The sequence below is a fragment of the Heptranchias perlo genome, chromosome 4 (assembly GCF_035084215.1).
Source record: "Heptranchias perlo isolate sHepPer1 chromosome 4, sHepPer1.hap1, whole genome shotgun sequence".
In the NCBI taxonomy this organism is placed as follows: Eukaryota; Metazoa; Chordata; class Chondrichthyes; order Hexanchiformes; family Hexanchidae; genus Heptranchias; species Heptranchias perlo.
The window spans coordinates 5872867-5891119 of NC_090328.1; the positions used below are offsets into that span (position 1 = coordinate 5872867).

An 18253-nucleotide genomic window follows, 5' to 3' on the forward strand; every position below is an offset into this window, starting at 1 on the left:
TGAAAAAGAAAAATCACGTCAAAAAAATCCAGGCACTTGGTTGGGGGAGGAGTGGGGGGCAATACAAATATATTTAAAGAGAGGCGAGGAGTCCGTATCATACAGCACCTGTAGCACCGAGCCCATCAGTGATGCGATGTACGCCATCCCGAGGCACAGCAATCCATAACCCAGAGCTGCAAAAACACAGGGATAACTCATTTACCGTAGGCTACAGGAACGGGACACAGTGCACAGGTTAAAATCTTCTTTACCCGGAGAGTGGTTAGAATGTGGAACTCGCTGCCACGAGGAGCAGTTGAGGCCAATAGCACAGATACCTTTAAGGGGAAGCTGGATAAGCACACGAGGGAGAAAGGATATGCTGATAGGGTTCGATGAAGTGGGGATGGAGGAGGCTTGTGCGGAGCATAAACACCGGCACAGACGAGTTGAGCCAAATGGCCTGTTTCTGTGCTGTAAATTCTATATAGTCCCATAAGAACATAAGAAATAGGAGCAGGAGTAGGCCACACAGCCCCTCGAGCCTGTTCTGCCATTCAATCAGATCATGGCTGATCTTCGGCCTCATATTCACTTTCCCACCTGATCCCCATATCCCTTGATTCCCTTAGAGTCCAAACATCTATCGATCTCAGTTTTGAATATATGCAACGTCTGAGTATCCACAGCCCTCTGGGGTAGAGAATTCCAAATATTCACGGCCCTCTGTGAAGAAATTCCTCCTCATCTCAGTCCTAAATGTCCGACCCCTTATCCTGAGACTATGCCCTCTAGTTCTAGACTCTCCAGCCAGGGGGAAACAACCTCTCAGCATCTACCCTGTCGAGCCCTCTTAGAATCTTCTATGTTTCAATGAGGTCATCTCTCATTCTTTTAAGCTCTACAGTATAGGCCCATTCTACTCAACCTCACCTCATAGAGCAACCCTCTCATCCCAGGAATTAATCTAATGAATCTTCGTTGCACTCCCTCTAAGGCAAGTATATCCTTTCTTAGGTACCCTGTAAAGCCCCCTCAGAATCTTGTATGATTCAATGCTTATCCCAACAAGCTACTAAAAGACAGTGGAACACCGCACAGATTCGACCCGACAATCACCCGAGGGAAGGTCCTGCACAGTGACACCTCCCCAGTGAAAGACAGTCCAGAAAAAAAATCTCCAGTGTCCCTATACCCTTGTTACCTCTGCTCCTCATCCCCGTATGTTACCTCCAGATTCAACTATTCCAATGCTCTCCTGGCTGCCTTGCCATCTTCCACCCTCCATAAACATGAGTTCAACCAAAACTCTGCTGCCCATATCCTAACTCGCACCAAGTCCCGTTCACCCATCATCCCCTGTGCTCGCTGACCTACATTGGCTCCCGGTCCGGCAACGCCCTGATTTTAAAATTCTCATCCTCCTTTTCAAATCCCTCCATGGCCTCTCCCCTCCCTATCTCTGTAACCTCCTCCAGCCCTACAACCCTCCGAGATCTCTGCGCTCCTCCAATTCTGGCCTCTTGCGCATCCCTGATTTTAATCGCTCCACCATTGGCGGCCCTGAGCTCTGGAATTCCCTCCCTAAACCCCTCTACTTCTCTCTCCTCCTTTACGACACTCCATAAAACCTACATCTTTGACCAAGCTTTTGGTCACCTGTCCTACTATTTCACGTGGTTCGGCGTCAAATTTTGTCTGATAACCGCTCCTGTGAAGCGCCTCTGGACTTTTCACCATGGTAAAGGCGCTATATAAATGCAAGTAGTTGTCATTCAAAAATGGACAGCTCCTTTCCAACACCAAACATTACATGGCAAGAGGCACCAAGGCATCTTGTTAAAGGCACTGAGCGTGCAGTTTAGGATAGATTAAGGGGAGGTGACTAAAATGGTGGTCAGGACTATAGGTTTAGAAGGTGGGGAGAGAAGTAGAAAGAGGTTTTGTGTAGGCCGAGGTTTGGTGGGGGGGGGGTAATTCCAGAGCGCAGGAATGTGACGATCGGAAGTCCTGCTGCTGATGGGGAAGCGGGACGAGTGAAGAGTGACGGCTGGGACACAGGGCTGGAGTAGGTGGCCGAGGTTAGATGTTATTTTTCGGATGAGACGTTAATCCGAGGCCCCGTCTGCCCTCTCGGATGAAAGATCCCACGGCCACTAATCGAAGAGGAGCAGGGGGAGTTCTCCCCGGTGTCCTGGGGCCAATGTTTATCCCTCAACCAACATCACTAAAAAAACAGATGATCTGGTCATTATCTCATTGCTGTTTGTGGGATCTTGCTGTGCGCAAATTGGCTGCCGCCTTGCCTACATTACAACAGTGACTACACTTCAAAAGTATTTCATTGGCTGTAAGGTGCTTTGGGACGTCCTGAGATTGTGAAAGGCGCTATAAAAATGCAAGTCCTTTCTTTCTTTGTTCTAAGGCTCTCTCAGCTCTTTGTTTCTAACCTTCAGGGTTGGCTCCCACCCGCTGAACGTTCATAATCAGTCGCTGGAGGGCCGCCAATCTGCTAGTCAGCTTTATTCGAGGCCGGCATTAATCGCATCAAAAGGAATATATCACAAGGCAGGAGCCGATTAGAAACAAAATAATTAAGCCAGGCTCAGCGCTCAAATTCCTTGACAAGCACGAGATGGAAGAGAACTGGAGGGTAACCGAAGGATACGTGTTATCTAAACCCTGACCAAAGTCGGATTGAACGGTGCTACGTTCACTTTAAACAGATCCCAGGGTTTGAGGTTAGCAAATTCCGATCCCTGCTGCCTGTATCCTGACTCCCGTTCACCCATCACCCCTGTGCTCGCTGACCCACATTGGCTCCCCGTCCGGCAACATCTCCATTTTAAAAATTATCATCCCTCCGTGGCCTCGCCCCTCCCTAACCCTGTAACCTCCTCCAACCTGCAACCCTCCGAGATCTCTGCACTCCTCCAATTCTGGTCTCTTGCGCATCCCCGATTTTCTTCGCTCTACCATTGGCGGCCGTGCCTTCTGCTGCCTAGGGTCCTAAGCTCTGGAATTCCCTCCCTAAACCTCTCCCCACCTCTCTCTCCTCCTTTAAGATGCTCCTTAAAACCTACCCCTTTTGAACAAGCTTTTGGCTGCCTCTCCTAATATAACCTTACGTGGCTCAGTGTCAAATTTTGTCTGATATCGCTCCTGTGAAACGCCTTAGGACGTTTTACTAGGTTAAATGCGCTATATAAATACAATTTGTTGTTATTTTCCACCGAACTTACCGAGGCTCTTGGATATCAGTGTGGCTCGCGACTCGGTCATGTGTGGGTAGTGAGGTTTAATCAGGTCAGTCATAGTGACGGTTGCCAGCGAATTGAACGCAGACGATATCGTGCTGAAGACATAAAACAGCGATTCAGCATTAAAAAGAGAGCCTTCAGTAACATGGCGTCCACTGTTACCGAGCTGGCTGTCGGGTAATCCTTATCCTTTTAATAATAGCTTCGTGAAAGCTAGAGACTGTAAGTAATATGTGTGACAATTAACTTAATTTATTATTGTTTCAAAACATTCATCTTAAGACTACACAGAGAGCAGTTCACGCAGCCCTACGTCTAGAAACTCACGTGTAAAGAACTCCCCGGGAAAAGTGAGCGATTCGCTGTCCAGGCCGTTCATGGTACCTCGCCTTGAGTTAAAGTTCCGAACGGTGTGAGGCTTTGTAACCCTCTCTCATACCATTTTTTAACAATAAACGTTGTCTAATTCTTGCCTAGTTTAACCCTCCAAGATCTGCTACTTGAAGGTAAATCAGTGTCAGAGCAGTGGGAGGCATTCAAGAAGGAGTTTCAGAGTAAACATGTTCCCACAAAGAAAAAGGGTGGGACTGCCAAATCTAGAGATCCCTGGATGACAAGGAGCATACAGGGTAAGATAAGGCAAAAAAGGAAAGCTTATGTCAGACACCGAGAGCTCAATACTACAGAAAGCCTACAGGAAGTGCAGGGGTGAAATTAAAAAGGAAATTAGGAAAGTAAGAGAGGGCATGAAAAAATATTGGCAAGTAAAATTAAGGAAAACCCAAAGACGTTTTATAAATACATAAAGAGCAAGAGGATAACTAAGTAAACAGTAGGGCCTATTGGAGACCAAAAAGGTAACCTATGTGTGGAGGCGGAAGATGTGGGTATGGTTCTTAATGAACACTTAAGAACATAAGAACATAAGAACATAAGAAATTGGAGCAGGAGTAGGCCAATCGGCCCCTCGAGCCTGCTCCGCCATTCAATAAGATCATGGCTGATCTGATCCCAACCACAAATCTAAAGAACACAAGAAGTCGGAGCAGGACCCGGCCACATAGCCCCTGGGCCCTCTCCGCCACCCACAGGGCATTGACCGATCCGAACTCAGCTTCATGTCCAATTTCCTGCCCGCTCCCCATAACCCCTAATTCCCTTTACTTCTAGGAAACTGTCTATTTCTGTTTTAAATTTATTTAATGATGTAGCTTCCACAGCTTCCTGGGGCAGCAAATTCCACAGACCTACCACCCTCTGAGTGAAGAAGTTTCTCCTCATCTCAGTTTTGAAAGAGCAGCCCCTTATTCTAAGATTATGCCCCCTAGTTCTAGTTTCACCCATCTTTGGGAACATCCTTACTGCATCCACCCGATCAAGACCCTTTACGTCTGTCTTCACAAAGGAGGAGGAGTGTGAAATATTGGATGGGACAAACATAGTGGGAGAGGAAGTATTAAAGGGTTTAGCATCTGTGAAGGTAGATAAATCACCAGGCCCGGATGAAATGTATTCCAGGCTGTTAAAAGAAGCAAGGGAGGAAATAGCGGAGGCTCTGACCATCATTTTCCAATCCTCCCTGGCTACAGGTGTGATGCCGGAGGTTTGGAGGACTGCTAACATTGTACCATTGTTTAAAAAGAGAGAGAAGGATAGACCGAGTAATTACAGGCCAGTCAGTCTAACCTCGGTGGTGGGCACGGATTAATCAAGGAGAGTCAACATGGATTTGTTAAGGGAAGGTTGTATCTGACTAACTTGATGGAATTTTTTGAGAAGGTAACAAGGAGGGTCGACGAGGGTTGTGCGTTTGATGTAGTCTACCTGGATTTTAGCAAAGCTTCTGACAAGGTCCTACATGGCAGGCTGGTCAAAAAAGTAAAAAAGTAAAAGCCCATGGGATCCAAGGGAAAGTGGCTAGTTGGATCCAAAATTGGCTCAGTGGCAGGAAGCAAAGGGTGATGGTCGACAGGTGTTTTGTGACTGGAAGGCTGTTTCCAGTGGGGTTCCGCAGGGCTCAGTACTAGGTCCCTTGCTTTTTGTGGTATATATTAATGATTTAGACTTAAATGTAGGGGGCATGATTAAGAAGTTTGCACATGATACAAAAAATGGCCGTGTGGTTGATAGTGAGGAGGAAAGCTGTGGACTGCAGGAAGATATCAATGGACTGGTCAGGTAGGCAAAAAAGTGGCAAATGGAATTCAATCCAGAGAAGTGTGAACTAATGCATTTGAGGAGGTCAAACAAGGCAAGAGAATAAATGGTAGGATATTGAGGTGTAGAGGAAGAGAGGGACCTTGGAGTGCATGCCCACAGAACCCTGAAGGTAGCAGGACAGGTAGATAAGGTGGTTAAGGAGGCATATGGGATAGTTTCCTTTATTAGCCAAGGCACAGAATATAAGAGCAGGGAGTTTATACTAGAACTGTATAAAACACTAGTTAGGCCACAGCTTGAGTACTGCACAGTTCTGGTCACATTACAGGAAAGATGTGATTGCACTAGAGAGGGTACCGAGGAGATTTACGAGGATGTTGCCAGGGCTGGACTGGAGAATTTTAGCTGTGAGGAAAGATTGGATAGGCTGGGGTTGTTTTCTTTGGAACAGAGGAGGCTGAAGGCAGATTTAATTGAGGTGTACAAAATTATGAGGGGCCTAGATAGAGTGGATAGGAAGGACCTATTTCCCTTAGCAGAGAGGTCAATAACCAGGGGGCATAGATTTAAAGTAATTGGTAGAAGGATTAGAGGGGAACTGAAGAAAATTTTTTCACCCAGAGGTTGGTGGGGGTCTGGAACTCACTGCCTGAAAGGGTGGTCGAGGCAGAAACCTTCAACTCATTTAAAAAGTACTTGGATGTGCACTTGAATTGCTGTAACCTACAGGGCTACAGACCAAGTGCTGGAAAGTGGGATTAGGCTGGGTATCCCTTTTCCGACTGGCACGGACACGATGGGCCGAATAGCCTCCTTCTGTGCTGTAAATTTTCTATGTTTTCTGCACTCCTCCAATTCTGGTCTCTTGCGCATCCCGCTATTTTCATCGCACCACGCCTTCAGCTGCCTAGGCTCTGAGCTCTGGAATTCCCTCCCTAAGCCTCTCTCCTCCTTTAAGACGCTCTTTAAAACCTACCTCTTTGACCAAGCTTTTGGCCACCTGTCCTAATATCTCCTTATGTGGCTCGGTGTCAAATTGTATTTGATAATCGCTCCTGTGAAGCGCCTTGGGACGTTTTACTACGTTAAAGGCGCTATATAAATGCAAATTGTTGTTTGTTGGGCGTTTTACGACCCTTAGGTCATCGAGCAGATTGCTGGACGCAAGAGGACCTCGACCTCGTCAATACCTTGTTCCACTGACTAAAATTTCATCCTTTGCCAATGTTATCTCAGTGTCATTGTGATCAAAAGATGAGATCTGCAGGCATACAGTTTAAACCAACTCTGATCTACATTAGCTGTTCTTTCTAAAAAAAAATTGTAAAAGCATAACTATATTCTGAAGACCCTCACCAGTGTAAGGATAAAGCTGTCTGGTGTCCCAGATCCCCCCTCCACCAACCGAACATACACACTGACTCAAAAGGGCGGGCGGTCATTTGGAAGCCGTACTCTGGCGTCTCGGGACCGGCCCCGTCAGTCCGCGGACCCTGGCGTCTCGGGACCGGCCCCGTCAGTCCGCGGACCCTGGCGTCTTGGGACCGGCCCCGTCAGTCCGCGGACCCTGGCGTCTCGGGACCGGCCCCGTCAGTCCGCGGACCCTGGCGTCTTGGGACCGGCCCCGTCAGTCCGCGGACTCTGGCGTCTCGGGACCGGCCCCGTCAGTCCGCGGACCCTGGCGTCTCGGGACAGGTCCCTTTAGCTTACGTACGTCTAGTTCAGTAAATATGACAGTACCTGAGTGCTCCGCTGAACAAGCAGGCGATGAAGAGTCCAGGTAAACCAGGGTAATCCTGAAGTACGTCCATAACAAAATAAAGTACCATCTGCAATTCAAACCAGATTCGACATCGCTGTATCAGATCAAATACTCATGACTGCACAGAGTTACTGACATGAACCCCAGCACCAACCCTGCCCTCCCCGACCCCCACTGGCTCTCCGCGGCCCTTTCCCACCTATTGAAGTCAAGATCACTGTCCCGGTTCACAAATAGCCCCATTGCCTCGACAATTTTGCAGCCCCCTCCAGTCCTACACTCGGGCGCGTGCCGCAGCTCTTCCCACTCTGGCCCTGTGCGTGTCTCCTCTCCCCGCGCCTGCGGCCCTCCCCCCCCACCCGACTCACCCACTCCCCACTCAACCTTTAGGAGGCAGGGCCTTCAATCCTCTGGGTCCTATATGCGGGAACTCTCTCAAATACCCGTTACCTCCTCTTCCTCCATCCTTCCCCCCCAGCATCAGTGAAACCTCTTCCCTTCAACCATGCCTTTGGTCACCTCTCTTCCCTAACTCCACTATTAACGTTCAACGTCCATTTTGTGAAGCAGTCTGGGGCATTTACTACCTATATATTAAAATGAAAGCTGTTGTCGTCTTATAACAAGGGACTGACCTCTAAACCTGTTGATTTAACCCGGGTCAGCACTGATTCTCTCTGCCCAGACACCACCAATTCATACGGTTAGATCAACAAAATGCTTCAGAACATTGCAAACTCAATTCAAAAAAGATTTATACAGTGCCTTTCACGACCTCAGGATATCCCAAAGGGCTTTATAGCCAATGAAGTACCTGTGAAGTTTAGTCACTGTTGTAATGTAGGCAACGCAGCAGCCAATTTACGCGCAGCAAGCTCACACAAACAGAAATGAGATACATTTTTTTGTGATGTTGGTTGAGGGATAAATATTGGCCCAGGACACTGGGGAGAATCCCCCTGCTCTTTGAATAGTGGCCGTGGGATCTTCTACGTCCACCTGAACGGGTTTAACATCTCATCCCGAAAGTCGGAATGAGGGATTCGGGGAGCGCGGATTTACTGTTGGTTCTCGTTGCTGCAGACTCGAGCTCTTCTCGGGGTGGGGGGAGCAAAAGAAGAAAGGGGGAGCTGCGTAGGAGCGGGAAGAACCGAAGCCAAGGTTGGGTTCCAGTAAAATCAGCCAGAGATTAACTCCCTTTCTCTTCTCGTCAACCATTCTATGTACTTAATTGGCTGTGAAGTGCTTTGGGACGTCCTGAGGTGGTGAAAGGCGCTATATAAATGCAAGTTCCTTTTCTCTTTCACGTGGTCCGGCTTTGAAAAACGAGGAAGTGGTACCTGATCGGAGGTTTTGACGTGACCCTGCTGCAGTGGGCTGTTTTCTCCGTAGCGCGCATACATAACCAGGCCCATCAGGCATCCCAGGGTCAGGACTATCTGTTGGCACGGAAACACCACGTAGCACGACCTACGGGGGACGAGAAAGGGGGCGAGAGTCGACAGGTGGAAACAAAGGCATCTGATACGTTCGCGGCTCACTTAAAACCGTTCAGTGCTACATCATAACGCAATCCCTGTGGAGTCTTACAGCATCACGTTAATACAGGGGCAGCTCTACGCGCACAATTGTAACTTAGGAAACGCAGCAGCCAATTTGCGCACAGCAAGGTCCCACAAACAGAGCAATGCGATAATAACCAGATCATCTGTTTCTTTTCTAAAAAGTGATGTTATAGTTGTGGGATAAATACTGGCTGGGACTCCCGTGAATTCCCCTGCTCTTCTTCGAAATAGCGGCCGTGGGTTCTTTTACGGCCACCTGAAAGGGCAGGCGGGACCATGGTTTAACATGTCAGCCTGAAAGACGGCACCTCCGACAGTGCAGCATTCCCTCAGGACTGGCACTGGGACTGTCGGACTAGATTATGTGTTCAAGTCTCTGGTGTGGGACTTGCACCTAAACTTTTTTTTTCGTTCATGGGATGTGGACGTTGCTGGCGAGGCCGGCATTTATTGCGCATCACTAATTGCCCTCGAGAAGGTGGTGGTGAGCCGCGTTCTTGAACCGCTGCAGTCCGTGTGGTGAAGGTTCTCCCACAGTGCTGTTAGGAAGGGAGTTCCAGGATTTTGACCCAGCGACGATGAAGGAACGGCGATATATTTCCAAGTCAGGATAGAGTGTGACTTGGAGGGGAACGTGCAGGTGGTGTCGTTCCCATGTGCCTGCTGCTCTTGTCCTTCTAGTGGTAGAGGTCGTGGGTTTGGGAGGTGCTGTCGAAGAAGCCTTGGCGAGTTGCTGCAGTGCATCTTGTAGATGGTACACACTGCAGCCACGGCGCGCCGGTGGTGAAGGGAGTGAATGGGGTGCCAATCAAGCAGGCTGCTTTGTCCTGGATGGTGTCGAGCTTCTCGACTGTTGTTGGAACTGCACTCATCTAGGCAACTGACTTGTGCCTTGTAGATGGTGGAAAGGCTTTGGGGAGTTAAGAGGTGAGCCACTTGCCGCAGAATACCCAGCCTCTGACCTGCTCTTGTAGCCACAGTATTTATATGGCTGGTCCAGTTAAGTTTCCGGTCAATGGTGACCCCCAGGATGCTGATGGTGGCGGATTTGGCGATGGTAATGCTATTGAATGTCAAGGGGAGGTGGTTAGACTCTCTCTTGTTGGAGGTGGTCATTGCCTGGCAAATGGAGGTGGTTGTTGTAGTAGCAGCATTGGTGCCAAATGGTTTTGCTTTGCACCAAAGCCAAGACGGTTGTAGTGTGAATCCAGAGGTGGATTCGGCAGCAGAGGACAGTCTGAGAGCCCGTTCCACATCACTGCAGATTCAGGTCGACCCTCGACAATAACATCTGCGCAGATTCACCGGAATGATACCAGGGCTAAAAGGGTTAAATTACGAGGACAGGTTGCTTAGACTAGGCTTCTATTCCCTTGAGTATGGAAGATTAGGGGGTGATCTAATCGAGGTGTTTAAGATGATTAATGGATTTCATAGGGTAGATAGTGAGAAACTATTTCCTCTGGTGGGAGAATCCAGAACAAGGGGGCACAATCTCAAAATTAGAGCTAGGCCGTTCAGGGGTGATGTCAGGAAGCACTTCCTCACACAAAGGGGAGTGGAAATCTGGAACTCTCTCCCCCAAAAAGCTGTTGAGGCCGGGGGGGTCAATTGAAAATTTCAAAACTGAAATTGATCGATTTTTGTTAGTAAGGGTATTAAGGGACACGGAACCAAGGTGGGTAGATGGAGTTAAGGTACAGATTGGCCATGATCTAACTGAATGGTGCATCAGGCTCGAGGGGCTGAACGGCCTCCTACAGTTCCTATTAGTGTCGGTGTGACACTTTTGCACAATAAGCACACGCACGCTCGCTCTCTCTCTCTCTGATCCAGGAATATCAATTCGGATCGAGGCAGGTAAATCCGACAAAAACGCCTTCCCCGTCTCAAGAGTTCACGCCGTCCCCGTCCTTGCTCGGTTCAGTAACTCACAGTATCGCCTGCCGCTCGGTCCGTGAGCTGAGGTACCGCTGGACCTGCGCCTGGTTCACTCCGTAAAGCGAGAGCATCATGAATACACCGCCAAAACTTAGCGTCCAGAAGGTGTGACGCTCAAAGGGGTCAGGGTTTAGGCTGCGGAGAGTAAGGACACCAATACCATTAGCCAGACGGAGCACTAAACAAATCACGCCGCGCACCGGACGGTCTCTCTCTCCTCCACCCCCAGACGAAGCACGTTAATGGAATACTTCATCGGTGCTTTTACAGGATTAGTCAGGACCTCACTGTACAACTCTCTCCGAGACCAAGGTGCTCTGCCCCGTCAGCCCATGTTAGTTATGGGGCCAGACGTGAAAGTGCCTGCTCTTTGAAAGAGCTATCCAATTAGTCCCATTCCCTTGCTCTTTCCCCATAGTCCTGCAAATTTTCCCCCTTCAAGTATTTATCCAATTCCCCTTTTGAAAGTTACTATTGAATCTGCTTCCACCGCCCTTTCAGTGCATTCCAGCTCATAACAATTCGCTGCGTAAAAAAAATCTCTCCTCAACTCCGCGCCCCCCCCCAAATCCCGGTTCTTTTGCCATTTACCTTAAATCTACGTCCTCTGGTTACCGACCCTCCTGCCACTGGAAAGAGTTTCTTATTTACTCTATCAAAACCCTCAATGATTTAAATCTTCCCTTGACAAGGTACCGCATGGTAGGTTGTTACATAAGGTTAAATCTCATGGGATCCAAGGTGAGGTAGCCAATTGGATGCAAAATTGGCTTGACGACAGAAGACAGAGGGTGGTTGTGGAGGGTTGTTTTTCAAACTGGATGCCTGTGTCCAGCGGTGTGCCTCAGGGATCGGTGCTGGGTCCGCTGTTATTTGTTATTTATATTAATGATTTGGATGAGAATTTAGGAGGCATGGTTAGTAAGTTTGCAGATGACACCAAGATTGGTGGCATTGTGGACAGTGAAGAAGGTTATCTAGGATTGCAACGGGATCTTGATAAATTGGGCCAGTGGGCCGATGAATGGCAGATGGAGTTTAATTTAGATAAATGTGAGGGGATGCATTTTGGGAGATCGAATCGGGCCAGGACCTACTCCGTTAATGGTAGGGCATTGGGGAGAGTTATAGAACAAAGAGATCTAGGAGTACAGGTTCATAGCTCCTTGAAAGTGGAGTCACAGGTGGATAGGGTGGTGAAGAAGGCATTCAGCATGCTTGGTTTCATTGGTCAGAACATTGAATACAGGAGTTGGGATGTCTTGTTGAAGTTGTACAGGGCATTGGTGAGGCCACACTTGGAGTACTGTGTACAGTTCTGGTCACCCTATTATAGAAAGGATATTATTAAACTAGAAAGAGTGCAGAAAAGATTTACTAGGATGCTACCGGGACTTGATGGTTTGACTTACAGGGAGAGGTTAGACAGACTGGGACTTTTTTCCCTGGAGAGTAGGAGGTTAAGGGGTGATCTTATAGAAGTCTATAAAATAATGAGGGGCATAGATAAGGTAGATAGTCAAAATCTTTTCCCAAAGGTAGGGGAGTCTATAACGAGGGGGCACAGATTTAAGGTGAGAGGGGAGAGATACAAAAGGGTGCAGAGGGGCAATTTTTTCACTCAAAGGGTGGTGAGTGTCTGGAACGAGCTGCCAGAGGCAGTAGTAGAGGCGGGTACAATTTTGTCTTTTAAAAAGCATTTGGACAGTTACATGGGTAAGATGGGTATAGAGGGATATGGGCCAAGTGCAGGCAATTGGGACTAGCTTAGTGGTATAAACTGGGCGACATGGACATGTTGGGCCGAAGGGCCTGTTTCCATGTTGTAACTTCTATGATTCTATGATTCTATTAACCTTCTCTGTTCTAAGGAGAATAATCCCAGCTTCTCCAGTCTCTCCACATAACTGAAGTCCCTCATCCCTGGTACCATTCTAGTAAATCTCTTCTGCACCCTCTCCAAGGCCTTGACATCCTTCCTAAAGTGCGGTGCCCACAATACTCCAGCTGGGGCCTAAGCAGTGTTTTATAAAAGGTTTAGCATAACTTCCTTGCTTTTGTGCTCCATGCCTCTGGTTACCGACTCTCCTGCCAGTGGTTCACCAGTAAAGTCGCTTCTGATTTTTTTTTTTTTGATTTGTCATTTCTTTTTCTTAAAGCCGCACTTACTCGATTCCTGAGATCTTGCCGTTCTCTTTCGCGACGCGCCACACTTCACCAATCCCCCCCGCCTGCCACGCTCCGATGATGATGACAGCCAGCTGCCCAGAAAACATCACTAGCGTCTGAAACACGTCCGTCCAGATTACAGCCTTCAGTCCACCCTGAGCATGAAATGGAGAGGGGGGTTAAATAGGATTAAAAAAAAATATCAATTCAAATATACATACCCTTGAGGAATAAAAACTCCACAGGAAAAGTGATCCAACCAGGTTACTCCCCAAAAGTAAACATGGGGAGCGGGCAGGAAATTGGACATGAATTTAGATTTGAGGTTAGGATCAGATCAGCCATGATCTTATTGAATGGCGGAGCAGGCTCGAGGGGCCGACTGGCCTACTCCTGCTCCTATTTCTTATGTTATGTTTCTTATGTAAGTTAAGGATAGTATTAGATTAAAAGAAGAGGCTTACAATGTTGCCAAAAAGAGTAGTAAGCCTGAGGATTGGGAGGGTTTTTAGGAACTAGCAAAGGATGATCAAAAAATTGATAGAGGGAGAAAGTAGAATGAGGGTAAACTAGCAAGAAATATAAAAACAGACTGTAAGAGGTTCTACAAGTATATCAAAAGGAAGAGAGTAGCAAAAGTAAACATGGGTCCCTTAGAGACAGGAGAAATTATAATGGGGAATAGGAAATAACAGAGACGTTAAACAAATATTTTATATCTGTCTCACAGTAGAAGACACAAAAAATGTACCAGAAATAGTGGGGAATCAAGGGGCTAACGACAGGGAGGAACTTAAAGTAATTGAGATTAGTTAAGAAAAAGTATTAGAAAAAGTTTTAGAAAAATAAATGGGACCAAAAGCCTACAAATCCCCTGGACCTGCTGGCCTACATCCTACATTAAAAGAGGTGGCTGCAGAGATTTTGATCTTTCAGAATTCCCTAGATTCTAGAACAGTCCCAGTGGATTGGAAAGTAGCAAATGTAACCCCGCTATTCAAGAAAGGAGTGAGAGAGAAAACAGGGAACTATAGGTCAGTTAGCCTGACATCAGTAGTTGGGAAAATGCTAGAATCTATTATTGAGAACGTAATAACAGGGCACTTAGAAAATCTTAATATGATTAGGCAGAGTCAACACGGTTTTATGAAAGAGAAATCGTGTTTAACAAATCTATTAGAGTTTTTTTGAGGATGTAACTAGCAGGGTAGATAAAGGAGAACCAGTGGATGTAATATATTTGGATTTTCAAAAGGCATTCGATAAGGTGCCACATAAGAGGCTATTACACAAGATAAGGGCTCATGAGGTTGGAGGTAATATATTAGCATGGATGGAGGATTGGTTAACGGACAGAAAACAGAGAGTAGGGATAAATGGGTCATTTTCAGGTTGGCAGGCTGTGACTAGTGGGGTGATGCAAGGATCGGTGCTTGGGCCTCAGCTATTTACAATCTATATTAATGACTTAGATGAAGGGACCGAGTGTAATGTATCCATGTTTGCTGACGATACAAAGCTAGGTGTGAAAGTAAGCTGTGAGGAAGACACACAGAGTCTGCAAAGGGATATCGACTGGTTAAGTGAATGGGCAAGAAGATGGCAGATGGAGTATAATGTGGGGAAATGTGACGTTATTCACTTTGGTAGCGAAAAATAGAAAAAACAAATTTTTTTAAATGATGAGAAACTATTAAATGTTGGTGTTCAGAGAGGTTTAGATTTCCTTGTACACGAAACACAGAAAGTTAACATGCTGGTACAGCAAACAATTAGGAAGGCAAATGGTATGTTGGCCTTTATTGCAGGGGGTTGGAGTAGAAACATAGAAAATAGGAGCAGGAGTAGGCCATTCGGTCCTTCGAGCCTGCTCCGCCACTCAATATGATCATGGCTGATCCTCTATCTCAATACCATATTCCCGCTCTCTCCCCATACCCCTTGATGCCTTTTGTAACTAGAAATCTATCTAGCTCCTTCTTAAATATATTCAGTGACTTGGCCTCCACTGCCTTCTGTGGAAGAGAATTCCACAGGTTCACCACCCTCAGTGAAGAAATTTCTCATCTCAGTTGAAAATGTCCTACCCCGTATCCTGAGACTGTGACCCCTCGTTCTGAAACCCCCCCCCCCAGCCAGGGGAAACATCCTCCCGGCATCCAGTCTGTCTAGCCCTGTCAGAATTTTATATGTTTCAATGAGATCCCCTCTCATTCTTCTAAACTCGAGTGAATACAGGCCGAGTCGACTCAATCTCTCCTCATACGACAGTCCTGCCATCCCAGGAGTCAGTCTGGTGAACCTTCTATGGCAAGTATATCCTTTCTTAGATAAGGATTCCAAAACTGCACACAATACTCCAGGTGTGGTCTCACCAAGGCCCTGTATACCTGCAGTAAGACATCCTTGCTCCTGTACTCAAATCCTCTTGCAATGAAGGCCAACATACCATTTGTCTTCCTAACCACTTGCTGCACCTGTATGTTTGCTTTCAGTGACTGGTGTACAAGGACACCCAGGTCCCTTTGTACATCAACATTTCCCAATCTATTATCATTTAAATAATACTCTGCCTTTCTGTTTTTTCTTCTGAAGTGGATAACTTCATGTTAGCGTAAAATTTGGGCTGTTGGGTTAAAGGCAAAGATGAAGTGACTATTGTGTGCATGGCGGTGGTCATTACCCTAAAGCCACACCGAAATGCGCTTTGTGTAGATTAGACTAACCTTAATTAAAAGCTTAAACATAATACTTGACTACTAACAAAATGGACACTACTAAACAAAATGGATTCTGTGACTGTGGGAAAGACAGTTAAAAGTGCTGAGTTTGTATATTCCAAAACTGACTTACAGTCTGGGAATACAAAGGACATTTCACAACGAACTGATAAAACTATAGAACCAGACTGCGTGAAACAAAGGCATACTGTCTTAAGGTGATAACAGTTGTTTTAATATGATTGGAAGTCAGTGGTTGCTGTGCGGGCTTAATTGGTCAATGTGTGTAATCAAGACTAATGATGTAAAAGCTACTGAAAGTCTGTATTTTAAAAGGTATAAAAAGCGTGACAACCATTTTAAAGTTGAGGAGGTAGTTGCGAACGCTGCGGAGCGTCCAGTTCTTCTCCCAAAGTACTTTGTCCAATAAACTGCATGTTGAATCTTTAAGTCTGACTCCGAGTGGTGATTTTCCCACAACAAATTGGCGTAGTCGGCAGGATCTCACTGCTGGTGAGCTGATCGGTTGGCCTCGATCAGCGAACTGGAGTAGAGATTATTGAACTGTGGGAGTCAGACTAAGCCAACAGTGCAGTTAACACGGGGGGGGGGGTAAGTTAAGAGAATTTATGGGACTGTTGGGTATAACTAAGAGCTGGTTGCTTGTGCTGATCGACTAAGGACAAGGAAGTGCCTCTTTTACGCTCTGCCTTAGACCGGTTGTTAAGAGGGGAGATCCCCCACGCGAAGGTCAGGACCCTGAAGTGGGCGCAAAAACAGGGGCACTTGCGATCGTGAAGCACAAGTAACCAGAACCATCCGGTATCAAACTCTGTAGTGGCGAACAAACGCAGAGATTAGAGCATAAGTTAAAGCATAAGTTAATTTACAATGTGTATTGTCTGATCATATGAAACTAGAACTGAACTCCATGCGAGGAAGCACATTACCAAACTGGTAATTGTGGCCGTGAGTATATAGTTGCAACTGAAAGTAAAATCTGGAGTGGAGTTCGGGCTGGGAGTTAGAAAGTTTCGGAGTGTTGGGAAAGAAAAGAAAATCCGGTGATTCCGGTATGGACCGGGGATTACGGCTGGACGTACGCCAGCACTACCGACAGAGTCGGTGATTACGGAGCACCGGCAAAGTCCGGTACCGGGACACGAAAGTAGACAGAAAAGAAAATCCGGTGAAAGGCCGGGACCCGAAAGTGAAAGTTGAGAGAAAAGAAAATCCGGTGAGAGGCCGGGACCCGAAAGTGAAAGTTGAGAGAAAAGAAAATCCGGTGAAAGACCGGGACCCGAAAGTGAAAGTTGAGAGAAAAGAAAATCCGGTGAGAGGCCGGGACCCGAAAGATATAGCGAGATCAGAGCACGACAGGTAAAATGACAAGTGAACAACCTAGATGGGGACCTGCGGGTTCCCTTATTGAGAGGTATATGACAGATAGACACTCGTTGATTAAGCAGATGCGAAAAGATGGCTGGGATATTTCTCAGACCTTAGAACAACAGAGAAAGTGGATAGATGGGGAAAAAGAAGGATCAAACAAAAAAAGGCAGGAGTATTACTAGTCCACCAACTAGCTGGACTAATAGGACAAGTGGGCACCTCCACTAAAAAGTGGAGCGAAGATAAGGATACAATTAGGGAGTTGGAAACTAGGATAAAGGAGTTAGAAAAGGAAAAGCAAGTAGGGACTCGTTGGGAGGAGAAAAATTTCCCGCTTCCCCCTTATGAGGAAGCGACTGCCCCTCTAGAAGAAGAGATTATGCTCGAACATAATTTAGTGCCAATAACACAGGGGGGGGGGGGGGGACTAATGCACGGCCAACCGCACAATACACACCATTCACCCCGGGAGAAAGACAACAGATAATGGCATCCCCTGGGTAAATTACAACCCAGGAGCACAAATACAACATTTTGGATGGAACTAGATACAGCCTGGGTAGGACACCAATTGCACTTAAGAGATATACACCAATTAGTCAGGGCCGCATGCCCAGCTGACAAATGGAGACCGGTGGCCGGAGGGCCCGCTGCCCTCGCCGCAGTAGACTATAATGGGGGGCGTTGGACACATGCGGTAGCTCTGACGGCAGAATTGGACGCCCAACAGGCACCGTTTTCCTTGTTTAAGGCAGAAGTGCAGAGAGTTTTAGGGAACGCCCCCACTAATTGGAGCAAAATTACAACAACTAAACAGAAGAGGGCGGAAGGGGCCTCTGAATATGGGGAACGATTGTTCCAAATATATCAGGAATGTTCAGGTCAGGACAACCCGGGCCGTGGGGATCGAGCCTTCATCCAGGCTTTTAAGGATGGACTCTCGAGCGCTCACCAAGATATCTTGAAAATGGGAGTGATCTTGTCCCAAGATTATGATGAACTGGTAGAATGGGCTAGCGGTGTACAAGGGAGTGCAGAAGAGAAATTCTACCCCAAGATAAAGCAGGAAAAAGTAGCTGCATACGGGAGCGGGAGCGAGACCAGGTTCGGCCTGACTTGTTATAACTGTGGCCGACACGGGCACATTAGTAAGGAATGCCGGCTCCGCACAAAGTCAAACAATTTCAAAAAACTTTGTACTTATTGTAATAAATACGGACACACAGAAAACTTATGCTGGAGTAAGAATGGGAGACCCCCACTCCCTTCCGGGTTCACGGAACAGGAGAGGCCAGGCAACTC

General features: G+C 47.0%; 1 protein-coding gene across 1 annotated transcript in view; it reads right to left on the minus strand.

Annotated features, from left to right (window-relative positions):
- The window catches only part of slc5a6a (solute carrier family 5 member 6a), a 58313-nt gene that overhangs the window by 11622 nt on the left and 28438 nt on the right, over nucleotides 1-18253 (minus strand). Inside the window, exons 5-10 of the mRNA XM_067982406.1 lie at nucleotides 12840-12994; nucleotides 10665-10805; nucleotides 8505-8634; nucleotides 7143-7231; nucleotides 3225-3337; nucleotides 109-176 (exon numbers count right to left, since the gene is read on the minus strand). Of these exons, the coding sequence (XP_067838507.1) occupies nucleotides 109-176; nucleotides 3225-3337; nucleotides 7143-7231; nucleotides 8505-8634; nucleotides 10665-10805; nucleotides 12840-12994 (696 nt within the window). The remainder of the gene's footprint in view (nucleotides 1-108; nucleotides 177-3224; nucleotides 3338-7142; nucleotides 7232-8504; nucleotides 8635-10664; nucleotides 10806-12839; nucleotides 12995-18253) is intronic.